The sequence below is a fragment of the Diceros bicornis genome, chromosome 35 (assembly GCF_020826845.1).
Source record: "Diceros bicornis minor isolate mBicDic1 chromosome 35, mDicBic1.mat.cur, whole genome shotgun sequence".
In the NCBI taxonomy this organism is placed as follows: Eukaryota; Metazoa; Chordata; class Mammalia; order Perissodactyla; family Rhinocerotidae; genus Diceros; species Diceros bicornis.
This window is the reverse complement of record NC_080774.1, coordinates 1,024,727-1,048,363: the sequence shown is the minus strand read 5'-3', so window position 1 is coordinate 1,048,363 and position 23,637 is coordinate 1,024,727. Positions and strand designations below refer to the sequence as shown.

The window sequence follows — 23,637 nt, the reverse complement described above, 5'->3', positions numbered from 1 at the left end:
TTTGTTGCTGGCGAGTAATATGCATTTTTGTGTTCAGCGGACTATCCAGGAGCTGTTTGAGGTCTATTCTCCCATGGATGATGCTGGCTTTCCAGTAAAAGCTGAGGAGTTTGTTGTCCTTTCTCAGGAACCTTCCATCACAGAAACCATTGCACCCAAGATTGCCAGACCTTTCATAGAGGTAAGAACACGTCCAGCCTGCCCTGAAGAGTTGTTTGATGAGGAGCTGAGCCTGCTTTGAGTCCTGACCTCTTCTGCTCTTGAGTCGTGTGGGCTCCAGGTCCCTGCTGCCCAGGTCAGCAGCCGTGGTGTCTTCATCCGCTCTTCTGGAGCCACGCCTGACCGCCCCCAGCCGTAGCTTGAGGGTCGTCAGTCCTGAGCTGCCACTCGCCTGTCCTGTCCATGACGTTCTGTTTTGTCCCCTCCGGCCCCACCCACCCCCTGGTCAGCGGCCTCAGCTCCTCCTCTGTCTCAGAGCGTTGCTAGAGAAGAGCCACACTCTGAATGGGAGCCCCGTGTGTGTGTGTAAAAAACACGTCCGATAAGAGAACGTAGACTCCCTTGTTAATACCTTTTTATATTGGTTAGGTGTTGAAATGATAATATTTTGGATATATCAGGTTAAATAAATTGGTTTTTACCTTTTAACACAGGTAGTAGAGATTTTAGATTGCACACATGGCTCACATAATACTGCTTTTGGGTGGTGCTGCTGTGTAGACACATCACAAACTCGCTGTTGGGGCCACCTCACTTCCAGTCCTGCCTCTTGGAGGGGCCCTCTGCTGCAGGTGTCAGCCTGTCTTCCTTGCCTCAGGACTACCGTCTTCCCCTTGGCCCATCTAGTGGGGAGGTTGTCTCCTCCTTTACCCTCCTTCCTGGGCACTGGTGTCCAGGCTCTTACTCAGAGGGACACTGTGTCCTGGTCCTTTTCCCACATCCTTGCCCACAGTGTGAGGCTGCACTGGCTTCCCCTTCCCAGGCCCTCCCCTCCTTCTCAAGTGGCTGGGGCCCTTGGTGAGGAGGACTTGCCATCTCCTCTTCCATTTTTAAAAAAGTCAACTGGTTGTTGAGAAGTAATAAGTGCATATGGTAAAACTTTAAGGAATTTATAATGAAATGTAAGTCTTCTGCATCAGAGCCTCGCTTCCCTGCTCAGAGACAGCCTCTGTCTGTGGTGTCTCACATTCCTTCCAGGGGTTTCCTGTGTATATTGTCCCTCGCACAGAAATATCTTACAGCTTTTTCTGTATCAGGGAGAATAGATCTACCCTGTTCTTTTAAAAATAGTTGATAATTGCAGGAGGTTAAAAAAGAAACTCCAACAACCCAGAAGGATAGTAGTGAAGATAGATTTTCTCCCAGAGATAACCATTTAACCATGGTTAAAATCGTACACGTATCCTGGAAGAAACATGTGAGGCATGAACATGTGTGCACATGCGTGTGTGTGAGAACTGTGAGCGTGTTATACACCCTTGCTGTTTTTCTTAATATATCCTGGAGATGTTTGCACGTTGGCACATAGATATCTACTTTGTTGTCTTCAAAGCAGCATAGTATTTCAGCAGAGAGATTCTTTTGAAATGTATTGGTTGAATGTCTTACGGTGTGTCAGGCACTGTTCTAGGCGGGAGGGATATAGCATTGGAAAAAAACAGAGACACCTCGCCCTTCATGAAGCTTATATTATAGTAAGGGAAGGGATAACAAAGCAACAAGTGAGTCACATATGTACTGTCCTCGCTGAGTTGGTGTGAAGTGCTGAGAAGCAGACTCTGGGGAGGGAGGGTGATGTCCAGGGAGGAGCACTGTGGGCAGAGGGACAGCACGTTCCAGGCCTGCCTCCGTGTCTGGACAGCATGGGGTCAGTGTGGCCGAGGGGTCTAGGGGGTGAGGGAGGTGAGGCCTGACCATGGACGTGTTCTTTAAAACGATCCTCTGGCTCTGTGTTGAGACTACATTGTGGGGGCCAGTTCAGAGGCCAATAGCAGTAACACGGGTGTGCAGCGGTGGCATAGACAGGGGGAGCAGGGACGCTGAGGGATCTTTTGAAGGTGAGTGGATATGCTTTGTTGATGTACGTGGGTGTGAGAGTCAGAGGGCAGCTCCTCCTCTGCTCAGCAGCCCCTCCGGATGGGTGGCGGGGGCACCAGCAGTGCTGCTGTTAGGAGCTGTTCTGCACCAGGCATCCTCTCCTTTTGGCTGGCAGGATGCTGGCGTAGCTGTAGGAGTTTCCTGCAGTGACGATGCTCGTCAGAGGGTTTGTGCAAGAAAATGCTTTTAGGTAAAAGTTTTGTTGAAGTATGAGAACAGACATAAAAGTATATACATCATAAAGCTTCAGCTTGATAGATTTCCACAAGTGGACGCTCCTCCGTAACCAGCCCCCAGGTAAAGGAGGAGAATATTGCCAGCACTGCAGAAACCACCTGCCCTGCTCCACCACCGGCTCCCAGTGGTCACCACTCTTCTGACTGACAGCAGTGTTGGCTGTTTCTGAACTTCATGTGAATGGAATCTGTTCCTTTGGATCTGGCTTCTCGTTCTGTGTGGTGATAGCTTGTTCTCATTGCTATATGACGTTCTGCTGTGTGGATTGTCGTGATTTCTTTATCCGATCTGCTGTTGTGGATGTGACAGGATCCTGTTTGAGTCATGCTTCTGTGAACGTGTCTGCACGTCTTTTGGTAGACAACACGTGTGCGTTTCTGCTAAGTGTATGCTTTGGAGTGGAGTCCCTAGGTCATCAGGTGAGCATGTTTGACTTTAGCAGATGCTCCAAGACAGTTTTCTGAAGTGACTGTACCAATCTACCCTCCTGTCAGCAGCACAGGAGCGTTGGCATTCGCTGCGCATCATCACCGAGATGTGGAGCGACATTCTTACTGGTGTCCTGCTAGAAATGTGGTAGTATCTCTGGGGTTTAATTTGCATTTTGCTCTTGGCTGATGAATTTGGTCACCTATTCATATGTTCATGGATGGTGTGAATACTTTTTTTATGAAGTGCCTGCTCATGTCTTTTTCCTATTTTTTTTTTAATTGGGTTTCTTTTTCTTAATGGCTTGTTGGTGTTCTTTATATATTCTGGATGCAAGGTCTTTGTTGGATACATGTGAAATATTTTGTCCCATTCTGTGGTTTGCTTTGTTTAATGCTGTCTTTTGCTGAGCAGAGGTTCTTGGTCCCAGTGCCACCCAGGAGACCATCTGTTTTATGGTTGGTGCTTTTGTGTTCTGCTTAAGAGAAGTTCTCACCCTGAGGTTGTCATACGTTAACCTTTATTTTCTTCTAGATGTTTCAGTGTTTGATTCTTCATATTTAGATGTGTAATCAGTCTGAAAATCATCTCTGTATATAGTGTGGGTTAGGAAGATATTTTAAACTTTGTGGATTTTGCCACATTGCCCTAAAAAGAGGTTGTACCAGTTCTTAATTGATATCCACTAACGAAAAACGGTATTATCTTCCCCAGTGTGAGAGTGTGTCTCCACATCCGCCAGCACCTGTCAGGTGTGCGCTCCTGGCTGTTGGTATAGGTACAGTGGTGTCTTCTTTAATTTGCATTTCTTGGACTGTGGTGACACTGACTCTCTCACATGGCTATCATCTGCATCACATCTTCTGTGGGCTTGGTTTTGGCTGCCATGATGTTGGGTGATTCATCCCCTGTTAATGCCATGGACGGTGGCCTGTGTCTCATGCACCACAAAGAATTGTTGTTGTTAGTCAGAACTGTGGCCGAGTGGTGGGTATCGGATGTGAGATTGACTGGAGACAAGACTGTCTTGCTCTGTTCTCCGAGTCTGGGAGCTTTGCTCTGCGTGTCAGTGTACTTGCCTGCGGCTCTTCCCTGGGTCTTGCCTGTCCAACGTGGAGTGAGTTTCTTATCTTCTTTTTCTATAGCCCCTCAGCGTCTGAGGGAATCTCGAGGAATGAACACTTTATCTTAGGGAGGCTCAGTGTACGATGTAGACATCTAGTTAGCTTTATGTAGCGTGGCTTTTTTTAAAAAACCCTTAATTTGAAACTTAATAATATATCAGAATAATCTAAATATGTAAAATCTTTAGGCCCTCAAGAGTATTGAGTATCTGGATGAGGATGCGCAGAAACCCGTGGAGGAAGCAGTGCCTGGGTCACCAGACTCCGACGGCTCACGGCGGAGCGAAGAGCCGTCGCAGCTGGAAGAGTTTGCTGACTTCATGGAACAGGTGGGGCATTTTCTCTTTTGTGCTTCAACTGAATTTTTTTCTTTCCACCTAAATATTGTAAACATCTGACCCTTTTATGAAGTATTTCTTGCTCACTTTGGCCAAGAACAATCACTTTTCTGATTCAGATATGGGTGGGGGGTTGTGTAAGGAACTTAACCCTTATTAACTTGCTTGTAACTGTATTCAAAAAATATATTTTTGAAACAGCTCACACCAATTGAAAAATATGCTTTGAATTACCTGGAATTATTCCATACTTCTATTGATCAAGAAAAAGAGAGAAATAGTGAGGTAAGAGAATGAACTTTTGATCATCTGAACGTGTGAGAATGTCAAATGCTTCAGTGTTAAATTTGAAGTAAATGTGACTTGCTTAGGATTAACAGAAAAACCAAAACCCACCAATATAGGAGCTAATTGAAAATGAAAAGTCTTGGAAAACCTTGTGTAGGAAATTTTTATTTTTTGAAGCAGCTTGGTGCTCGATAGAGAGTTATATGTGGGGAACAAAAGAGGGGTCTGGAAACTGCGTAACCGTAGATAGGAGGGGGACTCCTTGTGACAGAGAACAGAGATTTCTTCATCTGAGTTTGACCATCAGGGCGTGAGGGGGAGGCAGGAGGGGACAGAAACAAGTAGGAGTTTCCAGAGTGTGAGGACGGTGTTGGGAACTGCTGTGATGAGTTTGAGAGCCCCTGTCCTGTGATCCTCCCGTCAGGATGCTGTGCTCACTGCTGTGAGGGCCTGGGAGGCCCAGAACGTGAGGGCCCTACGGGAGAGGGAGGCCAGGGCGCTGCGGGAGCAGGAGCAGGAGCAGCTTCTCACCTATACGCGGGAGGATGCCTACAGCGCGGTACGTGTGGCTCGCGTCCAGCGGCCAGAGTCTGGGGCCTTTCTGGGAGAAGAAACCCTAGTCATTTGTACTCCTGATGTCAACTCAAGTTCTAAAAGGACCATTTTATGGTAATTGACACTTGGTTAGAGATTTTCGGTTACATATTGGCTTTTTCCTGAATGGTGTTGCCAGCTGTGATTAAAATGCATTATAAGTCTTATAAAGAGTGATGTCCATCATACTTATTTTGAAGACTTAGTAAGTATGAAGGTAAATAATTGATGGCTTACAGCATGAAACTAAAACTGTGTCAAATTGAAAAACTTTCCTTTTCCCACAGGAATATGTCTGTGAAGGTGCCGACGGGCAGACGGAAGTCATGCCGGTGAGTGCCTGTCTCCCTCTGTTGGGTTAGCTGCCTTCTGTGAGTCCCTCAGCTCACAGGCTCTCCCTTCTCCCCGCAGCTCTGGACCCCGCCCACGCCCCCGCAGGATGACAACGACATCTACATCGACTCGGTCATGTGTCTCATGTACGAAACCACGCCCATCCCAGAGTCTAAGCTGCCTCCCGTGTACGTGAGGAAGGAGCGTAGGCGACACAAGACAGACCCCTCAGGTGTGCACCCTGTCCCATGGCCACGCTCACGTGTTCTGTTGCTTTGTTTTTGTGAGCAGTGAGGAACCTTTGTGTTTACAGCCCTAATTAGTAGTAAGAGCCAGAGAGTGGGTTTGTCTTTACCAAATGCTTACCAGGGCTCCTTGGTGACAGCCTCCGAAGTTGCCCCTCTGGTTCCCTTTCCTTCGCTTGCTAAGGCGGAGCTCTCTTGCTGACTGTCTTGCTGAAGACAGCCTCTCTGCTCAGCTGCAGGCAGGAAGAAGAAGCAGCGTCACGGGGAGGCGGTCGTTCCTCCTCGGTCGCTGTTTGACCGAGCAACACCGGGCATGTTGAAGATTCGACGAGAAGGGAAGGAGCAGAAGAAGAATATTCTTTTGAAGCAGCAAACACAGTTTGCCAAGCCTTTGCCAACTTTTGCCAAACCAACAGCTGAGTCGGGTCCAGACAACCCCGAGTGGCTCATCAGTGAAGACTGGGCGCTGCTGCAGGTGAGCACGTGCTGTGTCCTGCTGGTGTGAGCACTGATTCAGTGGGGTCACCCCCTCCTCCCCTCTTACGTGTCCACATCATGATCACTTTGGAAAGTGAGAAAGCCTATGAATGCACAGCTTACTGACCTGTTGTACCTGAAACTTGGTCTTCTAGGCCGTGAAGCAGCTACTCGAGCTGCCTCTGAACCTCACGATTGTGTCCCCGGCTCACACACCTAACTGGGACCTCGTCAGCGACGTCGTCAACTCCTGCAGTCGGATCTACCGCTCTTCCAAACAGTGCCGGAACCGCTATGAGAACGTGCTCATTCCGAGAGAGGAAGGGAAGGTGAGAGCAGACTGCCTCCTTCCATGGCGTGCAGTGCTGGTGGAAGTCCTCGTGGGTCCAGGGGAAGATCAGCTCACAGGGTTGTTGAGGGTTCAGTGAGGTGAAGGACCTGCACTGTGCCTGGCACGAGACTCGGGGTGCGGCTGGCATGGTCACCGTTAGTGCAGGCAGTAGTCCCAGTGCCTGAGATTTCAGCTGATATGGGGCGTCCGTGCTCCTTTGTCAATTGGAAAGTCCTGTGTGCTCTTTGGCGGCTCTGGGCACCATCCAAGGGTGTGGTCCTATTTTCATTTCCTTTCTTCCTTCCTTTCTTTTTTTTAAGAAAGAGTTGGGTGAATAGGAGAAAAGAGCATTTGCTTCATGCTAATTGTGTTAGCTTATTTGAAGTCAAGTCTGTTAGCACCTCCTCCACTGTGTGCACTGTGCTTTCACTGGGCAACTCGGCTGTGGCAGTGGTTTGACGGACAGTAGACACTGGTCCCAGCCAACTCTGAGCACTGCAGATGTTCACTGACTACAGAGCAGCCGAATGATTGGTATCTGTCATCAAGAAGCCAGCTGTGTTGGGTGGCCCGACCCTGAAGAGTCAGCACTGTCGATAAGCAGGTCTCCATTCAAGGGCCTTTTCTCGTCCCTCTGGAGCCAGATTTGTCTCTTCCCGGGTCTTCCTCCACTCTCCTCATCAGCTCCCCCTTCTTGTTGCTTGCCTTCCTCTCCCCAGGAGTAGGTCCCAGGCCTCCGTACAGAAAGTGTCTGCGTGCTGCGTCATGCCAGCATTTGCGAGTGTCCTCGCCCGTTGGTGACCGTTGCTTCCAGTGGTAGATGTCCTGTCACATCTGCTGCACATGACGGGACGGGGCCAGTGCAGAGGCACCCCTCCCCTGCTTTGATGGAATTTGCTGTTGTGCTTCTAATTTGGGAAAGTTACTTTTATGACCACTCTTTGAAGCATCTCAGTTTTCATTTTTCTAAAAACAGTTGTCTCAGAATAAGGCATTTATTTGCTTTTTTGTTTAAAAACAAAAAGGAGCAAGCTTTCTTTAGAACCCCGTTTTGTGTGCCTTCACCAGCAAGACTTGCCCAAGTCTTGTGTTGAGTCTGTTATATTTTGGAAGCATTTCTAACAATCGCCATAACCTTCATATGAAAAAATGTAAAGCTAAAATTTTATCTTCTGTTATAGCTCACGTATAAAGCTAAAGAAAAAGGCAAGAAATATTTATAAGGTATGAGGGTGCTGTTCTGAATAAATTGGAAAACCTTATTTAAGCACCTGTACAGGGGAGCATATGATGAGATTCAGAATTAACCTGTATTTTAGTAATCAACAGAAATGTGAAATCCAGAATGTTCTTAAGTGCCTCTCACTCCTATGAGGAGAGGATTTGCTTCTTTGCATTAGAGGGCCACCACCCCGTGGGGATGTCCTGAGGCTCCAGCCTTCTCACACCCCATTGAAGCCTGTGATGGTGGCAGTGGTCAGAGGTGCCTGTAAACGGGAGACACGTGAGGCCCCTTTCCACCCCCTCACGGCCCCCTCACTGCCCCTCGTGGCCTGCTGGCTCCCCAGCATCAAGTGGAGCAGTTCTCACTCAGACAAGACCGAAACAGGAGTTCCTTTACGTGCAAATAGTCTGCCTGCCTTGACATTGTCACTGTCTGGTATTGGGTGTCACATACCTGATCTTGTTCTCACTCTCTCTTTCTCCCTGTTTTCCTAATTAACTGATTATGACATGGGAACGCTTGCGTTTACAGTCCAGCATGCAGGAAGTGGCACAGCGTAGCCTCACATGTTGGTTTTCTAGTTCTCATTTTCCTCGCACATTGCACACTTTGAATTAAGGCTTTTTTTGTTTGTTTGGTAAGCAAGATTCATCCTGAGCTAACATCTGTTGCCAATGTTCCTCTTTTTGCTTGAGGAAGATTGTCCCTAAGCTAACATCTGTGTCAGTCTTCCTGTTTTGTATGTGGGATGCCGCCACAGCCTGGCTTGATGGGAGGTGGTGTTGGTCCATGCCCGGGATCCAAACCCACGAATCCCGGGCTGCCCAAGTGGGACGCACAAACTTAACCACTTATGCCACTGGGCCGGCCACTGAATTAAAGCATTCTGTGCTGAATTAAAGCACAGACAACACACGTGTGTGCATGTACACGCACACCCCCTCCCACACGTGTGCCTCTTACTCTGTTCGTCTAGGAGTCTTGGTTTCTATCCTGCACACTGGATTTGACTCCCAGTTATGGGAATGATCAGAGCTTAGAGATACAGAGGAGAGTCCTGGGCGAAGACTGAGGAGCTCTGTGGCCTGGCCTTCACTTGTCACTAGTTAGCCTTCTGGCCTTGCACATGCTGTGTCACAGGACTGGAATTTTCTCCATGGCACACAGGGTTTCTCTGAAGTTCTGCGGGATGCTATGATGTCTTGGGAGCAAGCAGGTGCTTGGTTTAGCCGTAGGTTGTATGAAGGAGAGATTGATTACCAGGCACAAATAATGCTAAAGCCCCCAGCCCCCAAGGACAGACACAGATGTCATCACACGTCTGTCCCCTGCACCGTCGTCTGTGGGCAGAGGCCTGCAGGGAGGGCAGCTGCCTCTTGGTTCACATGGGGGTTGGATCACCGATGAAGGTGTGCTGGCTCTGCCTCACTTGCTGTGTGACCTTGGGCACTTTGCCTGAGTGTTCTCTGTCCCCAGCTGAAGGTGGGGAGTTCTCACTCTCTGGGTAATTTCGAGGCTCGCACGAGGTAACGTGCAGAAAGGCCTAGCACAGGTTGAGGAATAGTGTTAGTTGGTGGACGATGGGTGCTGGTGTCCCTGCTGTTACGTCTGTGTGGAGTCTCAGAAGAAGGGGTGGGAAAAAGGAACTTTGTTTAATCATGGGGTGGTTAACGTTAGGCCTCCGAATCAGTGAAGCCTGTTTCCGGGGTCACCGTCTGATGAGCTGTGGTCAATCTTGTTTCAGAGTAAGAACAACCGCCCTCTGCGCACAGGGCAGATGTACGCCCAGGATGAAAATGCCACGCACACCCAGCTGTACACCAGCCACTTCGACCTCATGAAGATGACTGCTGGGAAGAGGAGCCCCCCCATCAAACCTCTGTATGCTTCCCGATCCCTTAGTTCCGTTAGTTGTGACCGAGTCAGTGGTGGGAAGCTTGATTTTTATCATTGGTCGTTACTTTTCTTTCTTCAGTATGTTTTCTTATGTTTAGTAATTGCTGTCTCCTTTTCTGTGCTGCAGGCTTGGCATGAATCCCTTTCAGAAAAACCCCAAGCATGCCTCCGTGTTGGCAGAAAGGTATTTCTGTATTTGTGACATGGGTTTCACTATTTGAAATGATTTCATTTTAGTGTTCTCTTAACCCAGTAAGTTTAGTGAATTATTGTGCAAATGGGGTGTGATCAGGCATCAGCTGGGGATGGTGAAGTGGCCTGAGCAGCCGAGCCTGGAGCGCGGCCTCCTGTGTGGGGCCGGCCCAGCACGGGCTCACATCCACTGAGTGTTCACGTGTTCTTCGTTTACATAGCGAGAGTGCCTCCCTGCCTGAGGTCTGGTGGGGGACATGCTGACAGACGTGCTGGGTGCTGCGGAGAGGCGGAGGGGCTTCCTCCTTTCTTCGTCATGCCCCACCTCTCATCTGGCAAATGTTGTTGGCTCCACCTTAAAAATATACCCAGTTTGGGGTGAGTGTACTTGCTTTGAATTTCTGCAAAGGAAAAGAACTGAATCAGTGGATAGGTAGAGGTGAGTAGGTGTGAGAAAGCAAGTAGAGTCAGAGGGAATTGTGGATTCGAGTGCTGGGGACACTGCATTTGCTGCAAGGTCCCTGCAGCTTTCTGTATGTTTGACCCTTTGTAATAAAACATTGGGAATATATATGTTCATGAAACCCAGTTCCCCCTCTGTTCAAGCCTTCGTTGTCACCCAAGTGAGGTTTTGCAGGCACCACCTGATGCCCTGCTGTCTCGTGGTCTCTGTGCTCTGCTCTCCACACAACCCCGGGCGTCCTTGTCAGCGGGAGGCGGCCCAGGCCTGCGCTGCCTGCTGCCCCGTGTGCCTGGCCTCCCTCCACAGGATGCTCTTTGGGCGTGCCTGCAGCCCTCGCCTCACAGCTTGGCCTTGCTGGTCACCGTGGGCAGGTCTCCCCAGGCGTCTTGCGGCTTGTGCCCCTCCTCCACGCCCTCTCGCACACGCCACCTCTTGACCTTGTTGAAATTGCACCCTGGCCCCTCTCTGTTTTTCTTCGTGGTGGGCATCATCTTTGCATTTTTACTTGACTTGTTTCGCATCTGTCTGAGCTCTGTGGATATAGGAATTCTAGAGCCTAGAGGCACAGAGCAGACGTTCAGTATGGCGTTTGTTGATTAAATTAATGAATTATTTCATTCAGCTGGTGTTTATTGATGACCTGCATGCCTTGCACTCTGCTGGGGGCTCAGCGGTGAACAAGCTAGGCACAGTCCTGCCCTTCTTTTTATCTTATGCAAGAGACAAAAACTGAGTAATCCTCACAGAGGATGAGGATTCATCCTAGAGGTGAATAGAACTTAGCCTGGCAGAGCTGATGTCAGGTGGGTTCCAGGCTTGCTGAGGCCTTCAGCGAAGGGGCTTGGCTGGGCTGGCTTGGCTGGGGTGGAGAAGACTAGGGGGGATTGTTCCTCTCCGAGTGAGGGGACAGATCGACATCAGGCATCTGTAGGGGCTGTCAGTGTGGTAGCCGTGGGTGAGAAGTTCGTGGAGCTGAGGGAGGGGAATTAGAAGACAGGTCTGCAGCATGGGGAGGAGGGAGGTCCAGGGGTGGCACCACCAAGGTGAGGGGAGCAGGCAAGCAGAGAGGCCTTGGCCTCCATTTCGGATGTGCCGCTGCCATAGGGGATATCAGGAGCATCAGTGCGGAGGTGACTGAGGGTCTCAGTGGAAGCGTGTTTGGTGTGAAGCCCAATTGGATTAAATTGGAGAGAGGCTGCAAAGTGAGTGAAGATCTGGAGGGGCATCTCTGTGGCTCAGTTTTGTTTTTGTGCGTTTGGTTCAGGTCGGAGACATGGATCCTGTTTAAATGCTGGTGGACAGGAAAAGGAGGTAGGAGGATGGGGGTGAGAGGAGAGCCCAGGATGGACAGCAGAGGCTGGTCTGCAGCCTGGGTCGGGGCTCAGCTTTCTGTAGTCCAGGTGTGCTACAGGAGAGTCTTGACATGACAGCCAAAGGTGGAGGGCATTGGAGGCTGTGTGCTGAGGGAGGGGGCAGGAGGGAACTCCTTGTGGAGCAGGAGTCTCCAGGGTGGCTGGGTTGTGGTGCCTTAGGGTGTGCAGAATGGATTTTTCCCTCCAGCAGTGGAGGCACTTGGGCCTGGCCTGGAGCGGGCTGGTGGGAGGAGTCTGCTGTGGTTGTGCCTCACCACTATGTGTGGTGGAGAGACAAGGGGGTGAGAGAAGGCCCTGATGTTACCTCGAGGGCGGCAGGGAGGTGGGCAGTGCTCACGTGGAGGGCTGAGTGGACTGACGTGGGTGAGGTCAGAGAACAGGCAAGAAGGTACTGATTTAGCAAGCTGGGAGGAGCGTGACATGGGAGGGTCGACGTCCAGGGCCGCCAGATGGTGCGGCACGTGGTCTGGGCGTGTGGTGGGGGTCCTGATGTTGGGAGGAAGTGCGTAAGGTTTTAAGCAAAGCCAGCCTCTCTGTGACCGGAGGAATCAAGAAGTCTGTAGGTGACAATGATGGGGAGGACGTGGGAGCCTCTGGGAGCAGGAGTTCCATGAAATGGCGGAGAGACCTGTGGGGACCTGGGCTGTGGGGGACCCACCCTGTGGGGGTTTGCTGGCCAGGCTCTGTGCTTGGGGACCCAACGCCATGGAAGGCTGGGAGTGTTTGTGTTGCCTGGGTCCTGGAACATCAGTTCTCAGGGACACAGAGGCATCTAGTAGGCTGGCGTGGGGCCTGGGGTCATGGGGTGGGGGAGGGGCAGGTGACCGACTGACTGCTGCTGAAGGCTCCTTGGAGGAGGGCTGATGCTCAGCTGGGGAGGGAAGGGAGGCCCGGCTTTGAGCAGGTGGGCAGTTTGGTGGGCTGAGTGCACGGGCGGTGTTTCAACATCAAGTGCTGAATAGCTTTCTTGCCCACACACATTTCAGGGCACCTGATGTCCCGGACACTGTACTGAGCGCTGCTGCAGTGGACCAGGCCCAGGCCTGCCTTCTGGAAGACTCTGTGTTGGAAGGGAATGGGAGACGTGGTCTTGGGTGGCCATGGCAGCCTTTCTCCCTTCCCAGGCTGATCCGCTTTGGGGCTTGGCTGGAGCTGCCTCCTGGCACCTGGCAGCTTGGGAAATGAGAACTTGGGATTCCTAGTATATTTGTCTACTTTAGGACTTGCTGGTTTATTTTTAATTTTTTCTTTTGTCTTCCAGTGGAATCAACTACGATAAACCACTGCCTCCTATTCAGGTTGCATCTCTCCGTGCAGAGCGAATTGCCAAAGAGAAAAAGGTGTGGGAGCCTGGGCCGGGCCTGTTGCTCCAGTGGGAGGGCGGAGCCAGGAATGGTTGACAGACAGGTGAGGGGCTGCAGGCCGTGGCTCCTCCCCACGGCTCCTTTCCTTCCCCACCCTCTAGGCTCTGGCGGATCAGCAGAAGGCTCAGCAGCCGCAGGTGGCGCAGCCCCCACCACCGCCACCACCGCCGCAGCCACAGCCGCAGCCGCCGCCGCCCCAGCAACCGCCTCCACCTCTGCCCCAGCCCCAGGCGGCGGGCAGCCAGCAGCCCACGGGGCCACCAGCCGTCCCGCCCCAGGCCCCGGTGCAGCCCCAGGCACAGCCCGCGCAGCCCCCAGCCAAGGTGCCGCCTGTGATCACGACGGTGGGCAGTGCCGCCGTGCTGGTGAGAAGACGCCCCTCCCTGGCACGGGCGCCTGTGACGACTCACATTTGGCGAGGAACTGTCTGTTCAAACGAACCCTTGTTGAAGTTCTGCACATTCCAGCCTGCAAACCTGCCTCTCGGAGGGCGCAGTGAAGGCCCAGCCTTTCCCTAGAGGGAGTTTGTGTCTAGAGGGAGCGTGTCTGGGGGGTCCTGGTCTAGAGGGGGCGCGTGTGTTCCCTGTGCTCTGCCAACTTCATCCTCCAGGGCTCTTGTGGGCTGGCGTAGCTCAGCAGGATGGGGGAGGTGCTGGGAAGTCTGGAATTAGACAGGGTTCTGTGAACCGTGACTGTGAAGAAGTCGCCTACTTGCTCTCCACAAACTTGCGGAGCAGGCGCTGTCGGTGCTCGTCTGCAAACTAACCTTCCCCTGACCCCACCCTGCTGTCCCTCAGAGCACGTGCACACGGGCTCACACACGCGCATAAATCTTCAGTACCCATTAGAGAAAAGTGGCACAAAAAGGAAAGAAAGGCAGACTGCGATCTCACGCCCCCTGCGCCGTCGCCTCATGCCCTGGTGTGTTCTTCCGTTATGTGTGACTGTGGGACACAGACACTGAGATCCCACATGGGGAGAACGCCAGGGACTGGATGGGCCGGCGCTGCTGCTTTGCACGTCAGCTGGGCATGGGAGTAGCCCTGTTATGCAGAATCACTTCCTCCCTTTGCTTCTAATTATATTTGCTGCGGTGGGGTTTCTGCGCCTGAGCAGCTTTATTCTTCATCCATTCAGAAAACGTACTCACTAAGCACCTACCTGGTGTGAGGGCTGCCCCCCGCTCCCGTGGAGCCACGTCCCACTGGGGCAGGCAGCCCAGCCATGCCAGACCCCAGGGAGGACAGTGTTGGGTGGTCGGGAGGAGACTTTCTGGGGAGCTGGCTCCTGGGCTGCACCTGGAGTGACAGGAGTCAGTCAGAAAAGAGGAAGTCAGCAAGTGCATAGGCCGTGAGCTTGGCACATGTGGGATCAGAAGGGTCAGCATGGCCAGAGCCCGGTGACTGAGGGATGGACACAGCTGTGTGGGAGGAGGTGGGGAGGGAGGGGCTGGAGTTGGCCCGTGTGGTGTGTAACCGTGCTCAGGAGTTTGGATTTGATTCTAATGAAATGGAAGCCATTGGAGGGTTTACCCAGGGGAGATCTTGACCTGAAATTCTTTTCTTTCTTCAGCAGGCAGGAGCCATTAAAACGTCCGTTACAGGGACAAGCATGCCAACGGGTAAGAAGTCAGAGATGCTGCGATAAAAAGTCATTTCTTCCCATCCTCCTCTTGCCTCACAGACCTCTCCCTCTGCAGGCACAGTGAGTGGGAATGTGATAGTGAACACCATCGCGGGCGTCCCCGCTGCCACCTTCCAGTCGATTAACAAGCGCCTTGCTTCACCCGCAGCGCCTGGAGCCTTGACTGTGAGTTGTCCCTGCTCCTGGGCGCTTTTGGTGACAAGCGTGACCCTAGGACTTTGCAGTAGTTGTTTGCTTTATAAAAAAATATTCTATTGGTACAACAAGTGCTGATTTAGTTTGAATTTCATAAAACAATGTGAACAGTCAGGTGTTCAAGGGTTGGCTTCCACTTCGGGGTTTTCTGAGGAAATGTGTGTTGAAACCCCCAGCAATTTCAGAGAAGAGGAAGCTGGGTGTGAAGGCTCGTCACTGACTCCGCTGACGGGGTACCCCACGTGCAGTGGTGACAGATTTGCCTGTGTGGGGGGACATGGGGACACAGAGATGGCTGCTCTTGGGGGGATTGCCCTGGGGGAGGAGGCGCAGCATCTCACAGGGGCGGGATGTGCTGTCACGTGCGTTGCTGGCGTGTGGAAGGGCCAAACAGGGCACGGGAGGCAGGCGGTGTGTTTCTGGGGTGTTGTGAGCCAGATGTGGGAAACAGGTGGGGGCCACACCTAAGCAGAGGGAAAACCTCAGAGCCACAAGGCCCCCTGAGTGCCTAACCAAAAGGAGATGGGGCACTAACCAGAAGGAGACTGGGGTGCTCATCAAAACACACCCCACGTCAAGCCATCTGCTTGTCTTTGGTGTTTCACCATAAAAAACAAATAAACAACTGAGATTGAGGAGTTTAAATTTATATTCTGCTTTCCAGTTTGGTCACAGACCCAAAAGCAACAGATGCCCAGAATGAGAAAAAGCTGCTTCAGAGTTAGCAGTGCTTTGGCAAGTAGAACGATGTCCTTCTTGGGTGTGGAAAAGCACCTTTTCTACAAAGATGTTGCTGTGGTAATCTAGACGGTGTGGTCTTGGCAAAGAATAGACGCATAGACCCGTGGAGTAGGATGGAGAGTCCAGAAATAGACCCACACAGACGTCATCAGTGGATTGTCATTAAGAGTGCTGGGGGACTTCAATGGAGAAAGGATGGTCTTTTCAACACACGGTGCTGGAAAGAATTGGGTGGCCATGTGCACACCAATGACTGTGACCCATAGCTTACACTGTATAAAGTCATACAAAACAGATCGTAGACCTAAATGTAAAACCCAAAACTATAAAACTTCTAAAAGAAAACATACGAGAACATCTTTGCTACCTTGGTTTAGGAAAAGATTTCTTAGGATACCAAAGCCTGTGAATTATGAAAGAAAAATTAATAAATTAGACTTCATCAAAATCAAGAACTTCTGCTCTTTGAAAAATATTAAGAAAATGAAAAGGAAAGCATGTAAAATATTTGCAGGGGGCTGGCGCTGTGGCATAGCGGTTAAGTGCGCATGCTGCGCTGCTGGAGCCCCAGGTTCAGATCCCGGCTGTGCACTGATGCACCCTGTCAGGCCATGCTGTGGCGGCATCCCATATAAAGTGGAGAAAGGTGGGCACGGATGTTAGCCCAAGTGCAGTCTTCCTCAGCAAAAAGAGGAGGATTGGCACAGATGTTAGCTCAGAGCTGATCTTCCTCACCAAAAAAAAAACGAAAAAAAAAAAAACATTTGTAGAACGTATCTGATAAAGGACTGGTACTCAGATCATATAAAGATTGTTCCATCTGTCATAGGAAAACAAACAACTTTAAAAAAATGGACAGGGGCCGGCCCCGTGGCTTAGCAGTTAAGTGCGTGTGCTCTGCTGCTGGCGGCCTGGGTTCGGATCCCGGGCGTGCACCGACGCACCGCTTGTCCGGCCACGCTGAGGCCGCGTCCCACATACAGCAACTAGAAGGATGTGCAGCTATGACATACAACTGTCTACTGGGGCTTTGGGGAGAAAAAAATAAATAAATAAAATTATAAAAAAATAAATTAATTAATTAAAAAATGGACAAAAGATTTGAGCATTTACCAGAGAATATAAATGGATAGTAAATAAATGTGAAAAGGTGTTCAGTGTTAGGGAAATGCAAATTAAAACCACAATGAGATACTATTTGTATGCCTATGAGAAGGGCTTTAAAAACAAATGGAAACCTGACAGTATCCTATGCTGGTGAGGATGCAGAGCAACTGGAATCTCGTTGCTGATGGGAATGCAAAATCTTAGAGTGCCTTTGGAAAACAGTTTGGTTATTTCTTATGAAATTAAACATATTCTTTCCATACAACCTAGTAATTCCACTCCTAAGTTTTCTTTCAAGAGAGATCAAAACATACGTCTACACAAAAGCCTGAACATGAATGCCTATAGTGGCTTTATTCAGAATTGCTAAAAAAGGGAACAGCCTGAATGGCCTTCAGCCGGTGAATGGAAGGGTAAACTGGTACGTCTGTACCACCTGGTGCCACCCGGGGAAACACAGGAGTGAACTGCTGATACATGCAGCAGTGTAGATGGATCTCAAATACATTTTTTAAAATTTTATTTTATTTTTTAATTTTTTTGGTGAGGAAGATCAGCCCTGAGCTAACATCCAATGCCAGTTCTCCTCTTTTTTTGCTGAGGAAGATTGGCCCTGAGCTAACATCTGTGCCCATCTTCCTCTATTTTATATGGGATGCTGCCACAGCATGGCTTGATCAGCAGTGCGTCAGTGCACACCTGGGATCTGAACCTGTGAACCCCGGGCTGCCAAAGTGGAGCACGCGCACTTAACCACTGCACTACTGGGCCAGCCCCTCAAATACATTTTGCTAGGTGATTGGAGTTTCAAAAGGCTTCATGTGCTGTATGATTCCATTTAAATAACATGGAAAAGGCAAAACTGTGGATACAGAAAACAGAATATGTTCTGTATCTGGATGTGGTGGTGGCTACTCAGCCATATGCATTTATAAAAATTCACAGAGCGGTATACTTGAAAGGGGTGAATTTTACTGTATGTGAGTTATACCTCAATAAATCTGGCTTAAAAAATTAAAATGCTCTCTGAGCAAGAGAGTATATATAAAAGTAGTTTTTCTAGTATGTGACAGGATTATTTCATTTATTTTTCTTTCTGCTGTGCAATAAACTGCTTTAGACTCGGCCATTTCAATAAACAACAGAAGTTATTAGTTAGGCTTGTGGCATTAGGAAGATTCTGTGTGACCAGTACTACTACTTCTCTGAGGATAGGAAGCCCAAATCATTGCATCTGATGTTTTATTTTGAAAAAGACCCATGTCTATGTGTGATATTTTTAAAAGATAAAGTAATTTATCCACAACGTATTTTGTTGAGCAGCTTTTATGGATGAGATACTCTTCCTGGTGATGTGGGGGTAGAAATAGTAGTCACACACATGGCATGCTTCCACAGGGCTCCTCTAGTGCTGTAGCTGGAACGTGAAAGAGGTACAGGCTTTCTGGAGAAGGCAGCCTTGAGCTTCCATGGGTAGGAAGAGGTCATCCACAAAAATGGCTCTTTGGAAGATGGGGCAGATAGTATGAGCAAAGGTTCAGTGGTGGGAAACTGGATGTTGTGTACAGGGAGCAGGAGGGAATTCTGTTTGGTTGGAGCACAAAACGTATTAGCAGAGAAGTGGTGGTTCCCCCAAGCTGTTAGGGGCTCTTGAGTGGCTGTAGTGCTTGGCATTGTGTGATGTGGAGGCTGGCTTGTCTTGAGGTTTGGATATTGAGTTAAAGAGTATGGATTTCATTCACCAGACAATGGGAAGACCTTGAATGTCTTTGAGCAGAGGTGTGTTCTAGGAAAATTCATGTGATATGTATGTGTAGAGTGGATTAGAGCAGAAAAGGCTAGAGAGAAAACTATTTTGGTAGTCCAGAAAAGGACTTCTGTTTCTGGTAATAAAGTGAGTTGTTTTGTTTACACCATTCTGTTAATGAAAAGAACTAAAATTATTGGATAAAACTTTCAAAAATCTCCTTAAAAGCTTCAAAGAACTGAGGAAAGAATAAGTAATTATTAGGCCAAAATCTAAGGGAAGAAGAAACCCAGAGAGAGAAACAGGGTGCACTGGAGCTGTGTCTACTTTGGAGTACATTTCATCTTGTTGGACAAGGGGACTCCAGTTCAAGTCCAAGGCTTGGCTCTCCTCGGTGGAGAGTGTAAAAGGAGGCATTGACACCCTGAGCTCGGACCTCAGACAACTAAGCCCTTAAGGCAGGGGTGACCCAGAAGTAAAGTTCATCTGCCTCCACCGTCAGGCTGAGCCAGGGGTGGGGACTCTTTCTGTGAAGTTGTAGCCACAAGTCAGCTCTCTGTCAGTTTGTAGCTCGAGTTCATATGGTCTCAAAAGGGCCCTCAAACACCCTCAAATCAAGTGAAGTAGACCTGGATGGGCGTGTTCCTGGGTAGGTGACCAGAAGCAAATGCAGATTCTCTAGAAGAAGATCCTTCAGCCTGGACTTCTTAGAATCTCCACAAATGATGTTCAAGTATAATGAGCAGCATATGATAGAAAACAATCCAGCACACAAGGAGAGAAGGCACCATGAGAGAAAACCAGTGAAAACAACAGACAATGGGCAGACCCTTAAAGACTTGAGACAGCAGGATTATCAGGCATAGATTATAAAACAATTGTACTTTCTATTTTAAAGAAATAAAGAGAAGCTTGAGAATGTCTGTTAAAACCAAGAAACTATATTTAAAAACAATATAGAGTACATTAGAGATGAAAAATATGGTTACCAAAATTGGGGGAGAAAACCTGATAATTGGGCTTAATATCAGTTTACACACAGTTGAAGAGAGAATTAGTGAACTGGAAGATAAATCAGAAGAAGTTATCCTAAACGCAGCATGGGGTGACAACAGATGGACGTATGGAAGAGACTTAAGAGCCATGGAAGATAGAGTGAGAGGATGTAGCACGTGGTTAATCCAGACGGAGAAATTTGGGCAGAGACAGTATTTGAAGATGAGAGAGTTTTCCAGAACTGATTAATGACACTAATCCATATATACAAAAATCCCAACTAGTCCCAACAGGATCATGAAAAGGAATCCACACCTACATGATGACGATGACAAAATGGTCTTAAAAGCAGCCAGAACAAAGGCGGGTTGGCTTCAGAGATCCAACAAGCTTACTTCTCAATGGTGGAAATGGAGCCAGGCGCAGGTGGGATGACAGCTTTACTCTAAAGACAAACATAACTACCAGCCCCAGGATTTTGTATCTTGTGAAAATACCTTGAAGACAAGGGTAAAATAAAAACGTTTTCAAACAAACACTGAGGAAATTACTGATGGACCTTTACTAAGTGAGGTACTTTAGGCAGAAGGAAGGTCTGAGAAAGAAGAGCAAAGGAAGTGAGCATGTGGGCTAATTGAGGAGAACATTGACCTTGCAAACAGCGGTAGCTTGTTGTGGGATCAACAAAGATAGACATGACGTACACAATAACAATGACATATGAGTAGGGAAAGGGCTAAAGGTGTTGGAGTGTTCTAGAATCTCTGTTGTTCAGAAAAAGTGGGAAATTATTGATTAAACTTTGGTAAGTACGCATGATGTAATTTTTTTGTGTGTGTGTGAGGAAGATCAGCCCTGAGCTAACATCCATGCCAATCCTCCTCTTTTTCCTGAGGAAGACTGGCCCTGAGCTAACATCTGTGCCCATTTTCCTCCGCTTTATGTGGGACGCCGCCACAGCGTGGCCTGAGAAACGGTGCGTCACTGCACACCTGGGATCTGAACCCGGGCTGCCAGCAGCGGAGCGCGTACACTTAACTGCTATGCCATGGGGCCAGCCCCTCATGATGTAATTTTAAGATGAGTCACCTAAAGAATAAAAATAGAGTATGACTTCCAAATTTTGGGAGGGAAAATGGGATGAGGAAAAATAATCTGAAAGAAACAAGGAAGATTAAGAGAAGCATGGAGGAGCTGGCCCCGTAGCACAGCGGTTAAGTGCGTGCACTCTGCTGCTGGTGACCCAGATTCGGATCCCGGCACGCACTGATGCGCCGCTTGTTGGGCCATGCTGTGGCAGTGTCCCACACAGAGTGGAGGAAGATGGGCACGGATGTTAGCTCAGGGCCAGTCTTCCTCAGCAAAAAGAGGAGGATTGGCATGGATGTTAGCTCAGGGCTGATCTTCCTCACACACAAAAAAAGAGAGAAGCATGGAATAGATGGGTTGATAGAAAGCACAGAATAAGATTCTGGACTTAGATCTAAATATACAGGTAATGAGATGAAAACGATCAGAAGCAAACAACAGTCCAGGGAAACATAATGACTGTCTGCACCAAGGGGCAGCAGGGGCAAGGGACACGTTTAAGGGCAGTTTCAGAGGTAGAATTGGTAGGATTTGTCCATCAATTTATTGTGGGACTAGGCAGCTGTGACTCTGCGGGTTGGAGTGTGGCCACTCAAGCAGCTGCTCTCACCCACAGACTAGAGTGTAGGATGCAAGAGGCAGGGAGGCTGCTCCAAGTTTTGGGCAAGGTGAAGTTGAGATGCTACAAGACCCTAAGCATATGGGAGAAGGTCGGGGGCTGTAACATCCTTACCTGATTGGCGATAATGGTGGAGAATTAGGACCTTGGCCTGTATATTTTGGGGATAATCACAGGTATCTAGAGGATAGTCAAGAATCTCATGTTTCTTGGGACCAAAAGGTTTTTTCTTTGTTTGTTTTGGTGAGGAAGATTGGCCCTTAGCTAATATCCGTTGCCAATCCTTTCCACTTTTTGCTGAGGAAGATCAGCCCTGAGCTATTGTCTGTGCCCATCTTCCTCTATTTTGTGTGTGGTATGCCTCCACAGCATGGCTTGATGAGTGGTGCACAGGTCTTTGCCTGGGATCCGGACCTGCAAACCCCGGGCCCCTGAAGTGGAGTGTGCAAACTTAACCACTACACCACTGTGCCAGCCCCCAAAAGGTCTTTTGAGTGAGGACAGCGGGACTGGGCCTTTTTACGATGGGGATGGGAATGGGAATGTTGTCATCTGAAACCGTGTTCTTGCTGTGTCTGGTTAGCTGATGATCTCTGTAGCTCAAGGCACATGCTTTGAATTTACAGGTGAAACTTATTCTCTCAGCACTTTCAGTTTGTCAAATGACCGCGATCTAGAATGTGCTTCACTTCTTTGGGTTTAAAGTTTGGTGCTCTTCTCTCTTCATCTGATGATTGTAAAACCCTTGGCCAGTAGTCAAAGTAACCTGATAGTTTCCTCTGTTTGCCTTTTCCAGACCTCTGGAGGCTCTGCTCCTGCCCAGGTGGTCCACACTCAGCCTCGAGCAGTTGGCTCCCCAGCTACGGCCACATCTGACTTGGTGTCCCTGGCTCCAACTCAGGGTGTTCGAGCGGTGACCTCTGTGACAGCCTCGGCTGTGGTCACTACCAGTCTGACCCCAGTGCAGACCCCGACCCGCTCTTTGGTGACACAGGTGTCCCAAGGTAAAGGCAGGTTGGATTCCTGTGTGACCCATCCCACTGTTAAAGCTGGTTGGGACTTGAGCTCCCGTTTGTTGTGGGAGGAGAGGAGGGCCGTGTGAGTGTGGTCTAATGAAACAACTTCTTCCAGCCACAGGGGTTCAGCTTCCTGGGAAAACTATCACGCCTGCACATTTCCAGCTTCTCAGGCAGCAGCAGCAGCAACAGCAACAGCAGCAGCAGCAGCAGCAGCAGCAGCAGCAGCAGCAGCAGCAGCAGCAGCAAACCTCTCAGGTGCAGGTTCCGCAGATTCAGGGCCAGGCCCAGTCGCCTGCACAAATCAAAGCTGTGGGCAAGTTGACACCGGTAAGCATCTTCCAGAAAACTGTAAGCTTATACTATCTGTGGGACAAGGCCTTGTTGCATCATGTAATTCACAGTGTATTTTGCACAAATATACCGTTGTCTTTATGTGGGAAGTGTGTTTGTGTTGTCTTTAAAAACAACTTTTTGTACAGTAGTACTGTCAACGCTTGTTTGCAGTGCTCTGGGGGCCTCAATTCCCATTTCCAGACGTATCTTCCCACTTGTTTTCCTGTGCTGCATGCAGCAGTTCAGCTCCAGAGAGGACCAGAAGGCCACTTGGCCCCATGCCCAACCAGAGAAAATGCTGCTGAAAAGCATTCCTCGGCAACTCTGGGGACCAGGTGTGAAGACGTGGTCTCTTCAGGAACAGTTCATTGCAGTGTTGCTTTCCAAAGTCGGTCATTTGAGTACTGATGCTTCTGCTTTTTGGCAATCTGTGCACTACTTGTACTGTTACGTATGTAATGCATTCATTTTAAAAGGAAATACCGTATTCCTGCCATAAATGGAGAAGTATTCATTCTTGGCATAGAAAATAACCAGGAAAACATAGTAATATAAACAAGACAGTATCTTAGAATTGCAGCTAGCTGTCGGGCCTCCCACAATAAGTACCTGACCTTGGCCCTGCCCCTTCTTGGTTACAGAGGGGACAAGAGGGCGTGTTGGAGGATGTACTGGCACCGAGCCGAGGCTTCATCCTTGAAGCACCGAACTCATGCCAGAGAAACAAAATGCAACCAAATAAAGCATTCGGTTCCTCAGTCGCACCAGCCACATTTCAAGGGCTCAGTGGCCGTAGTGGAGGTGGCTACCATATTGGACAGCCCAGATTTAGAACATATCCATTACTGCAGAAAGGTCTGTTGGACAGCATGAAATTAGAGAACAGTGCTAAATTAGAGAGTTCCTGAGCCCCTCAGAGGTGAGTTGTCATAGCTGGTCGCCCCACCAGGGTTGCCTTCCTTTCTCACCTTCCTGCTCTTCCCTCTCTAGGATGCAGGGCCTTCACATGCCCCTCCTCACCCCCTTTCAGCTGCCCCAAGCCCCACCTACCCCTCATGACCTAGTTCCTTTACTCTCCACTCTCCCCTCTCCTAAATCAATTTCAAAGTCATTTTCATTTTAGCATGTTGAAAGAGATCAT

At 49.3% G+C, this 23,637-nt stretch overlaps 1 protein-coding gene across 18 annotated transcripts in view; it reads left to right on the top strand.

Annotated features, from left to right (window-relative positions):
* The window catches only part of EP400 (E1A binding protein p400), a 126,378-nt gene that overhangs the window by 85,485 nt on the left and 17,256 nt on the right, over positions 1–23,637 (top strand). For 10 of the 18 annotated variants that reach the window (XM_058531195.1, XM_058531194.1, XM_058531189.1 and 7 more), the window contains 16 exons: positions 38–181; positions 4,076–4,216; positions 4,427–4,510; positions 4,938–5,072; positions 5,395–5,439; positions 5,519–5,672; positions 5,919–6,160; positions 6,318–6,491; positions 9,463–9,599; positions 9,742–9,798; positions 12,904–12,982; positions 13,108–13,371; positions 14,579–14,627; positions 14,706–14,815; positions 21,941–22,148; positions 22,276–22,490. In XM_058531195.1, coding sequence (XP_058387178.1) covers positions 38–181; positions 4,076–4,216; positions 4,427–4,510; positions 4,938–5,072; positions 5,395–5,439; positions 5,519–5,672; positions 5,919–6,160; positions 6,318–6,491; positions 9,463–9,599; positions 9,742–9,798; positions 12,904–12,982; positions 13,108–13,371; positions 14,579–14,627; positions 14,706–14,815; positions 21,941–22,148; positions 22,276–22,490 — 2,238 coding nt within the window. Of the gene's footprint in view, positions 1–37; positions 182–4,075; positions 4,217–4,426; positions 4,511–4,937; positions 5,073–5,394; positions 5,440–5,518; positions 5,673–5,918; positions 6,161–6,317; positions 6,492–9,462; positions 9,600–9,741; positions 9,799–12,903; positions 12,983–13,107; positions 13,372–14,578; positions 14,628–14,705; positions 14,816–21,940; positions 22,149–22,275; positions 22,491–22,734; positions 22,832–23,637 lie in introns of all 18 variants that reach the window. The other 8 variants (XM_058531196.1, XM_058531199.1, XM_058531198.1 and 5 more) reach the window with 2 other exon arrangements.